This window comes from Papaver somniferum, chromosome 6, assembly GCF_003573695.1.
Source record: "Papaver somniferum cultivar HN1 chromosome 6, ASM357369v1, whole genome shotgun sequence".
In the NCBI taxonomy this organism is placed as follows: Eukaryota; Viridiplantae; Streptophyta; class Magnoliopsida; order Ranunculales; family Papaveraceae; genus Papaver; species Papaver somniferum.
In genome coordinates, this window is record NC_039363.1 from 84,072,030 (window position 1) to 84,083,268 (window position 11,239).

At 34.4% G+C, this 11,239-nt stretch overlaps 1 protein-coding gene across 2 annotated transcripts; it reads right to left on the bottom strand.

Moving 5' to 3' along the window:
* Positions 1–8,238: 8,238 nt before the first annotated feature.
* LOC113285817 (protein STRUBBELIG-RECEPTOR FAMILY 6-like) lies at positions 8,239–10,287 on the bottom strand. 2 transcript variants are annotated; one of them, XM_026534568.1, is made up of 3 exons: positions 10,202–10,287; positions 8,659–8,829; positions 8,239–8,549 (listed from the first exon to the last, which is right to left on the bottom strand). In XM_026534568.1, exons 2-3 carry the CDS (start codon positions 8,827–8,829, stop codon positions 8,409–8,411), a joined length of 312 nt encoding a protein of 103 aa, XP_026390353.1. In that variant the 5' UTR covers positions 10,202–10,287; the 3' UTR covers positions 8,239–8,408. The 2 variants fall into 2 exon arrangements, with proteins under 2 accessions (XP_026390353.1, XP_026390354.1); XM_026534569.1 differs by lacking the exon at positions 10,202–10,287 and adding an exon at positions 9,967–10,140.
* Between the last annotated feature and the right edge of the window lie 952 nt (positions 10,288–11,239).

Sequence of the window (11,239 nt, forward strand, 5' to 3'; positions counted from 1 at the left end):
TTATCTTAAAGATACTAAATCCTTTACCTTTGAAACCAAATTTCCCGTCAATTTTTCTTTTCAAATCAAGGAAGAAGATGGAGCCCATTTAACCAGTAATGGGGTGCGATTAGCAGTTGGCTCCATGGGGGCCCCTTATCAGTTAGGTGCCCCTTATCCAAAACTGAGAGTCCGAATAACATGTGTCCTTCGGGTGCCTATACCAACTTTTCGAGCCGAATTTTCCAAAAATGTTTATTTTCCAAAAATACCTACAAACACATAAAACATCATAATAAGTAGAAAATCGAGTACCAACAATACAGAAAATTGAGGACAACTTAGACACAAAAATGTGTCTATCAGTAACCCTACGTTCTTTTTACTTCTCTATAAACTCTTTTCATCACAAGTTTGCTTGTAGAACTTGTTCAGTGAATTTCTCTCACAAACCCATATTTTTATGGAGACTCCAAGCATCATGACTTCTGATGGAAAAGATGTTAATATGATTTTTAAGTCGTCTATCATGAAGGAAAAAGATAAATCTCCTTGACCCTCAAATTTTTTTAAAAAAAAGAGGAATATGAGAAAACCAAGGGTTGTCCCTTCAAATCTTCAGAAGTTTTCTGGTGTTCTTGAAGAGTTGAAGGAAATAAGAAAGGACATGCAGCAAATAAAAGCTTTTGTGTTTATGACTCTTGAAATTCAGAAGGCCATGGTTCGGCATCAGTCAAGAAGGTTTGTTGAAATTGACTCCTATCTTCATGAACCTTATATTCCAATGGCTGTTGACGACAAGGAGTTCAGGGATGATAAATAAATTTTCAAAGGTCTTAATGTCCAGGAAACTTCTTATGAGAATTTATTCTGGTGTTTTAAGAAGGATAACTAGGGTTTGGAATAGCCATTATTGTGAGTACACGTAACTATTGCCAACGATTTTCATCTTGCAATGTTTTTAGATTTATTTATTTAAATTCTAAAGATTATTTGAAAGATGATTTTGCAGTATTAATCTTAAATGGTTTTGTATATTGCAACTTGTTACGGGATACGTGTGTTTGCGTCTGTGAACTATGACTATCCTATATATGCTCAAAAGTTAAGTCTTCATATGTCTTTATTGATAAAATATATGACGAACTTTTGACAACAACAGTTAAGCCTATTATGTCATTATGCAAATATTGATGGAAGATAGGATGAACTTTTGTTTGCAAAGATTAAATTTATTATATGTCTCTGTGCAAATATTGATGAAAAATAGAATGAATCTTTGAATATTCCGCAGTATTGGTCTTTCCCTGATCCACTTCTTGTGTAAATACTGTGAGTCTCCATAAGTTTTCTTGTGTTGAGCATTTCTGATTAAATTAATCACGGGTCTTCTTGTGGTTAATTGAATATTTTGGATACAAATTCATGTTTCATGTGATTTGTTAATGTCCAAAGAAATACTTATTTTCTTGTAAAAGTAAGGTCGCTCTTGTTGTTCCTTTGGGAATGACATTTTATGGGGGAGAGTTCTTAATTGAACTTGTGCTTAATTGCCAAATCTTTGTGGGGAGTGCGACTGTGGAATATTGTAGGAGTTATCTTGAATCTTTATTAACTCCTTGATGAATACACTAAGTTTCGACTATGTGAAATCATCGAAACAAAGTTGATATGTTCTCTTTTAGTCATGAAGTATCTTTATAAGAATTTAATTATGATCCCACTAGTTTTCATACTTTTCCAATTTATATTGACAAAAAGAGGGAGAATTAATGTGTAGTTCACACTACAAATACATATGGTTTACGAATCATTATGTAAGAGGGAGTGGTTTTCATGTGAGATGAAGTATTGACAAAGGGGGAGTGACACATATCACCATAGTATTGTTGTCAAAGTTGTGATACAATAAGACTTTGTTGATGTAAGTTTTCCATCTATAACTGTTTCCAAATTTAATCTCCATCATTCACATTCCTTGATCCATCTGAAACTCTCCACCCTCTTCACTATTTGCAACCATGCTCTGAGTATGTAACTAGTAAGTTCTCTGTTCACATGATAGCAAGTATTGTGAGAATTTCCCAACATAGCACAGAGAGGAGTGATAGAGAGATTGAAACTCTCAAAATAAAATAAGATCCACATTTTTGATCAAACTTTTGCAAATTTTCAGTAATACAAACTAGCCTTAAATAGAGTTTACATGAAACAAAAACATTAACCCACTTACTAAATGATAGACGCATTTATGTGTCTAATATGTCTCAATTCTTTGTATTGTTAGTGCTCAATTTTGTATTTATTTTGTTATTTTATGTATTTGTAGGTATTTATAGAGAAATAAGCTCTTGCGGAAAAATTGGCTCGAAAAGTAGTGTTTTACACCCCAGGATAAAGTACTAAAGGCACCCAAGAATTGCACTGGAAGCACCCCAAAAATGTGCCTGAGAAACCCCATAAAAATTACTATTTACGCCCAATAATTACTATTTGCACCCCATAAGGAAAGTGCTAAAGGGAAACCAGTTCAGGATAGGGGGACACCCCTTCTTCTTCAGTTTGAAAACGTGTTTTGGCGGGAAAATTTGGCAGTGAAGAACATAATTTTGATTCGATTTCTAGACATCTTAGGAAGAGATTCAATGGATGTTATTCATGTGGATGACTTTATGGAGCGTAGTAGACATGATATCATTGATATTTTCGGTTAGAATTGGCTACAATCTCGTGTGGAAGAAAACAGAGGAGTGAACAAAACACGATTTTTCTGGTGGATGTGGCGTGAAGATATCAGCCCTGCACGGGTATACAGCCTTGTAAACATATTTTGGAGCGTGTAAGGAGTGCGTTTGGTTCAAATCAAGGCTCGGAAGTTAAAAAAAAAAAGTAAGAAAATATTCCCGAGAATATTTTCCTTAATGCCGAGTAATGAAGAATCATTCGCAGTTATGAAGGAGATTTCTTGTGCATGACAGGATATAAAAGGTGTAGAGGATCAGTAGAGCGAGTCTAGGGAGTTTGGGATAGTTTAGAACGCTACAGAGACGTAAATAATCGAGTTTCAGGAAACTGCCATTTTTGCTGCTGAAGCTGAAAAACACGAAGAACATCGACCCACAGAGGCAGTCGTTTAGCTACAGTGAAAACGACAGTTAGGTTATATCGTTCCCTGTAACAGTTCGGTTTGTAACACTTATAACTGTTACAAACCCGGTTTTAATTGATTTTCATCATTTTCTCCATTTCATCATTTGTACACCTACTTTGAGCAATGAAATCAACTTTTGAGCATATTTCCAACATCATGATGAGCTAAACCCAATCCTCTGGGGCGACGGAGGAAGCTATTTCGCCAATAAAATGTGGTAATCTCTATTTTATTTAATTTATGTAATTATTATATGATTATTTGCCTTGATAAATAAATAGGAAAAAATGGTTTTTGTTAAACAATTGTTATTTCAATTGATGGAGCATGCTAGCCTAGGGTTTTGATGTCCCATACTTTCTATTTACAATTGTTATTACTAAAAAAATCAACTTTTGCAATATTTAGAATCAATTTGAATGAAGGATTTGCATAATTATAATTAGAGAATATAAAATCACTTTGATATTGGTAATTAGTGAAATCCATAGCCCCAGTCTTCTCCATATTTTTCATATCACTTTTATTTAAGTTTCCTATATTTTTATTTAAAATTAAGTCTAAAATCTGCTTTCACAAGTCTTGAACGAATCTTATTACTACAACAACTTTGAAAACACATCACTAAACCACCAACAATAAATTCCTAAATAATAGCCATTACTCTCCAATTAAAACGTGTAACTCTATTCCTAATTAATAGGAATTAATCCCACATTACATAAACACGTTTAACTCCTCCTTCGTATTAGGATCAGGCCCATATACCACCAGTTCCACTTTTCGCACGTTCTTTGTGTAACACGTACAACATTACCTGAATACTAGATTAGTTCCGGTATTTTCTAAAGACCAAATCAATGAACATATTTAATACAAAATATTTTGAATTAATATCTGCAACATCCTCCCATGATTCAAAATATTTTCCTAACGATCATCTTCAAAATCTGCAACACCTTTAATTATTTATCACCATCATTATCATCATCATAAATCAACAACATCTTCGGTTTGTTGTTGCCATCATTATCATCATCAAAATAACCATCATCATCATCATCATCATAAAATCATCTTCGTCACTATGTTCATCAATATTAGCTAATCAGCAACTGCATCATCTCAATTAACCTAACACATTATGCAAATTAAATATTTACACCTTCATAGATTTTGTTTTTTCAAACAAAATATTAAACACCTGCAAGACAAAAAATTATCAAACCTATTTTTTTGAACAAAAATTTAGAATCTATCTACATATTTTTGAACACAAAATCTTTTCTTCACAACCATTTGCATTATCAAAATCTTGTTTTTCTTCACCAAAAATTTCTTCACCATAACAAATTTCCTTCACTCATAAACTAAACAAACATCAAATAAATCAAAACAATTTTATTTTTGTTTAAAACTCTTTTTCTTGGTAGCTCTCTCTCAAATCACCTCTCTGTCCCAGCTCTGATACCATGTGGGAATTTTCCATCATAGCACAGAGAGGAGTGAGATAGAGATTCAAACTCTCAAAAGAAAATAAGATCTACATTTTTTTTAAAACTTCTGCAAATTTTCATTTATACAAACTATCCTTAAATGGAGTTTACATGAAACAAAACACTAACCCACTCACTAATCCACTAACAATGAATTCCTAAATAATAGCCATTACTCTCCAATTCAAACGTGTAACTCTATTCCTAATTAGAAGGAATTAATCCCACATTCCATAAAGACGGTTAACTCCTCCTTAGTATTAGGATCAGACCCCTATACCACCAGTTCCACTTTTCACATGTCTTTTGTGTAGCACGTCCAACATTATCTAAATACTAGACTAGTTCCAGTATTTTCTAAAGACCAAATCAATGAACAGATTTAAAACAAAATATTTTGAATTAATATCTCCAACAAGTATAAAAGTTTTCCATCTATAAATGTTTTCAAATATAATCTCCATCATTTACATTCCTTGCTTCATCTGAAACTCTCTACCCTCTTTACTATTTGCAACCATGCTCTGAGTATCTGATGCTGAAAATTATGTCAATGAAAAAAATACATAAGTACCAGTTTTTCATAGACTTTCTCTATTAATAGTTGTTGACATTGGAGAGCAAAAAACACAAAGGAAAAAAGAAAATCTCAAGGAAATTCATTATTTCACGGAAAGGTACGCTCACAGTCCAACTCTGCAACAAGGTAACAACCATGTACGAGTTGGACTCAGCTTGACCCGTGAGTTAACTAAACTTGTTTATCTCTAACCTACCCTCCCTGGTCGAGTTAGTTTAACTACCCTGTGTAGGTTAGGTTAGTTTAACATCTACAAAAATAATATTTTATTCAATTGTACCAGGTGGAAGTGGAGTGATAAGAAAGTACAAGGGATTGGATTTGCAAACTCCAGTGTTTGTATATAGGGCACTTTGTGGGAATTAATTGCTACAGATGATGGGTTATTTTTGCTGCCTTATTTGGCTTACATTAGCAACTCTATATATCTTAAACTGTTGTTTTGCTTCATTGTTGTTCATGTTTTTATTTCTAAGTTGTTTTTAATTTTTTGTGCAGCTTTCGGAGATATCCATACTGTATTTCTTAGCAGCATCTATATTTTCAGCACAAAAGGGTGAGACGATGGTGTTTTACAAGAATCATATGCAGTGTTTTACTTCAGGAATTTACGGGCCAAATATCGTATGTTCCTTTCTTTTTCAATAGTGAATTTCAAGATTAAAACATTTACCCATATAATGTAATTGAAATCTTATGAATTGCTTTCCGTTCATATCTCCTAAGTGTTAGGCTCTAAGTTCACTTTCTTATTGCTTGATAAATGTAATTGAAACATGTGTTTTGGTCCTTCATATGGTCAAGCTATCGTACTTCCATTTATGGGTTCAGTATCAATTTTGTAGGCTTAAAAATTTGAAAAAATAAGTTATTTGCATGGATGATGTGAAGCGAAGGAAGACTGAGAGTGTAGCATGTTTGTTTAAATACACTGGTTTGAGGAGTTGTTGTTTCAATAATGCAACTATGATCTTGGTGAGTCCCGTACAATCTCACTCTATATGTATAAAACAACAAGTGGTTTGCACGATGTCTAAGTTATTTAATGTGTCAGTAATTTGTGGAAAAATTTAGTGTAAGAAACAATCTACCATTTTGATTATCGACTTGCCAAGTAAGAAACGTCATCTTTCAAGTTAAGCGTATGAGGGAAATGCTATATTCAGCTAAACTTTAAAGAAACTTTCCGTCTCCATGCCAAGTGTGTATTTAACATTCGGTTTATAGGATATATGATATAATACTTTTTTTGATGATGAAGCAGTCAATCGTTTAACAAGTGGACTGGTGCCGTGTCTTTTATCATTGGACATGATCTTAATATGATACTACGGATGTTCTTCAAGTTGGATATCTTGTTCACCATATTAATATCTTATCTGCATATGTGTAGCTTTGCCTTTGCAGGGGACAATTGCTTATATCTACTTGTTTATTTTGTCATGTCCCATGAATCTAGTCCACTTGTTTTTAGCTGTGTTCATGCTGATTTATGACTAGGAAAAGATTCTGAAATCTCCAGTCTTGATTTTCTTATTCCCTGAGGTCGAAACTAACAGACGACCCGAACTATTTATTATTCGTCTATCGTAAACTAGATTATACAAAATTTAGAGCATTAAAACCCCAAAAGTAACGCTGGTTGAATATAGCAGACATTCAATCTCCAGACTTAAGTTATGTTGGACAACGCATTATGCTGGAAGTATTGGTTGCATTGTCTTCTTTTGGAGGGTGACGCTCGATTTTGAATTAAGGGTTATGGAGAAGCCGAAGTCATAACTCTCAAGGGTTTACCTTTTGGCAACCATTTATCCCAATTCATACTGGAACATAACAATACAATATGTATTTTACGGTCTTTACCTTTATCTTTACCAATTAGTACCGGTCATTTATATTTGATGTGAGAACAAGACTAAAATAGTCACACTGATCTTTGGTTGATCTGACTAAATTAGTTGTACTGTGATCTGCTCAGTCAGGCTAAAATAGTCCGGCTGATCTTAGGCTGGTCTGACTAAATTAATCCTACTGTTATCTGCTAGTCAGGCTAAATTAGTCATACTGATATCTTTTGATTCTTTCCTGAATACAAATAGGCTGAACCCTGCACAGGTTAGTATGATTAAAATTGTCTCACTGATTTAATTTAAATTCAAGAATGTTATCTGAACCACCGGTTGATAACTGACTAACAGTTGATCACACATGGCACGTATAGGCGGGGATGATAAAGGTCAATTAAAAATCTCAGATTGAAATTCATATTGCATTTCAGTGCGACCAAAAATTCAGTGCGACCCCGAAGTACATGGTGTACAACTGAGGAATTCAGATGGCTTTAAACAATGATGATACGTGGTTTACAGCTGAGGAATTCAGATAGCTATTGACAATGATGATAATGTGGTTATATATGTGGTAGTTCATCAGATGCACTTTTTTGCTACACCCTCTTGATTCTCCAAACTGTACCTTAGTTTCTTATGTGGTGCTTTTTGAGTTTTCAGTATCAATGTAACTAAACTTTCGGAGCAACTAGTGGTGCTTCGAAGACGCATTATGTTATGCCTCCTCTCTTATTTTGCTTCACTTCTGCTGAAATTTACTTGTCTCAAGATGTACAAAAGCTGAAGTTTTAGGTTTCCTTTTATGCACTGGGCTTGTCTGAACAACCAGGAATGAAGCCACTTTATAGACTTGCAGTGTGCTTGTTTTAGATAATTTTTCATTTGATCTACATCATGTCATCTATATCTTTATATCCTTACATTTAGTTAGTATCTTGTTTGGATTGATCGAATTGCATCCGACTTATGATTTCGGAAAAAGAACCAAAACTATCCGATTATGGAGATGTCTAGGGGAAATATCATTGATGTTGCAGCCTTGCAGGTTGCTACTTGCAATTTTCGATTGAACAAGCCTGATCCTTCCTTTCGTTACTGTTATCTAATATCTCATATTCATATGGAACAGATCAGAGTTAAAAAAGAGAAGAACCTTCATTGTAACAAACATCCAAAGGTTTTTCGCTTTTGTCGAAGAAAGTAAAACAGAAAACAAATGATACAACACAATATCTCTCCAGTAGATGAACACTCCCCCTCCCCCTTTGTATAAATTCAAAAAAAATGAAAATGAGTATCAACAAAAAAATTCAAATCCTATAAAAAAGAATATTGCAAAAGGCAATTCTCTAGTACATGTCATCCTTCACATCTGGGTCTTCTGATCGCCGATCTTCTCCGATATTTCTTTTGCTCATGTTAGCTCGTTGCACTAGTCGTACTAGTGCATGTACAACCTCTGACATTGGTGGTCGAGACTCTGGCTCAGACTGCACAATTAAATTGAACTAGCATTAGAGATCCATTCATGTAACTAAGATTTGACGTGCTAATAGTAGACCTGCAAATTAGGCTACTCTATAAATAGTGGCTTGTTACCTGAACACGGAGAGAAACCACGTCGGCGAATCGTGAGACGGATTTAGGAGGGTAGTGTCCTTTGAGTGACGCGTCAACCATCTTATCTAATGCATCAATATCATGGAGCTGAGATGTTGCCCACCGAGCCAAAGATTGTTCGGATCTCGACCTTGAGCTGTTCAGGAACATCTACAAAAATAATGGTAAAAACATGATCCATCTGAAAAGAAATAACCTTCGTTTCTTCTTTCAATTGCTGAGAATAACATACTAGAAAAGCCCAAAGGAAAATACACAGTATCCCTGGTCGTTGAATTATCAACACCACAGGGAAGAAAACCAGAAACCTAACACTAGACACCTTTCGCCAAGATAGGAAGGCCACCCACATACCAGAACAGGACGTGACACCAAAGTGAGAAAAATAACCCAGAGACTTAAGCAAAGAGCAGTTTGTTCAAAACACAAGGGACCCAATTTCCCTCTCCATGAGACCTAGGCTTATACACGTTTAAGCACACTGTGTTAGCTTGTACAAAGCATACAAGCCTCAACAAAGGGGTGACACCACAAACAAAGATAACAAGAAAAACACAAAAGAGCTAAAGCTGACTGTAGTACTGCCCCCCCAATTAATCCAGAAATTTTTATCCCCATAACTAACTATTTGAGGTTGCCAAAGAAACAAGTGCATCTTAAATTTCAAAAAAAAAAAATAATATTACAAGCACTAAATAAACAAGTTTCAAATTTCAGATTCAGGGAAAGATAAACTGAACCATTTCTAGTTCACTCTTTATACTAACAAGTTAAAATCTAATTTCTTACACCATGGTAACCAACTTATATTATACGAACGCGGTAACAATTACCCGACTTATATTATGCAACCAAGATGAAAAAAATTGAAACTTATATTATGCGACCTTTTAAGAGAGGTACCCAATTTATATTATGGGAAACACTATTTGGGTGGGTCTCTTAAGTCTCAACACAAAAGAAACAATATTCATATGCAACAGAATTTCAGTTTAAAATACGAATTAATTTACAGAACACAACTATTGCGTACAACCTCCACTAGTACATAGCAGAATACCTGTTGCAACTGCAATCCTAACTACACACATACCAGAAAAAAAACAATGAAGGACGGGCTTCATTAACTCTTCCATTTACATTGCACACATTAAAAAAAATCAAAATCAATTTCATGGAACTGATCAAAACCTAACTTCAACATACGATTCATCAATAAAAATAAATTTTCCGGATGAGATGTGTAATCCTTAAAATCAAGACTAACTCCTAAATCGATGGTAATACCCCTTGGTTTGAACCAGAATCAGATAACCAACTACATACAAATCCGATATGATTCCATTCAATTCCCTGACCTCCAACTATTATGAGGATATGAACCTGACGAAATCTAAAGGAGAAGCATGGGGATTAGGGATTTAAACAGTAAAAAGAGGGTTAGGGTTTCAAAAAGGGAAAAATGGCCATCACAATCACTTTTTTATCTGATGTAAATGAAAAATTAAATAGAAGTACGTACCTATGCCATCCGGATCTGATGGATTCATATCCATCGGTCTCTAACTCTGCAAACTTGCGTATGAAGATGGTGAAACAGAAAATTAAGATGAAGATGATGGACACTCAAACGCCGAAACTCATATAACCTAACCTAACATAACCAGGGTATTTGAACTAACTCGACCAGGGAGGGTAGGTTAGAGATAAACGGTTTTAGTTAACTCAATGGGTCAAGCTGAGTCCAACTTGCACATGGTTGTTACCTTGTTGCAGAGTTGGACTGTGAGCGTACCTTTCCGTGAAATAATGAATGTCCTTGATGTTTGCTCTTTTTTCTTTGTGTTTTTTTCTCTCCAATGTCAATAACTATTAATAGAGAAAGGCTATGAAAAACTGGTACTTATGTATTTTTTTCTTCGACATAATTTTCAGCATCAGATACTCAGAGCATGGTTGCAAACAGTGAAGAGGGTGGAGAGTTTCAGATGGAGCAAAGAATGTAAATGATGGAGATTAAATTTCGAAACATTTATAGATGGAAAACTTTTATACTTGTTGCAGATATTAATTCAAAATATTTTGTATTAAATATGTTCATTGATTTGGTGTTTAGAAAATACCAGAACTAATCTAGTATTTAGGTAATGTTGGACGTGCTACACAAAGGACGTGCAAAAAGTGGAACTGGTGGTATATGGGTCTGATCCTAATACTAAGGTTGAGTTAAACGTGTTTGTGGAATATGAGATTAATTCCTAATAATTAGGAATAGAATTACACGTTTGAATTGGAGAGTAATGGCTATTATTTAGGAATTTATTGTTAGTGGATTGGTGAGTGGGTTAGTGTTTTTGTTTCATGTAAACTCTATTTAAGTCTAGTTTGTATTAATGAAAATTTGAAGAAATTAATCAAAAATTTAGATCTTATTTTATTTTGAGAGTTTCAATCTATATCTCACTCCTCTCTGTGCTATGTTGGGAAATTCCCACATGGTATCAGAGCTGGGACAGAGAGGTGATTTGAGAGAGAGCTACCAAGAAAAAGAGTTTTAAAC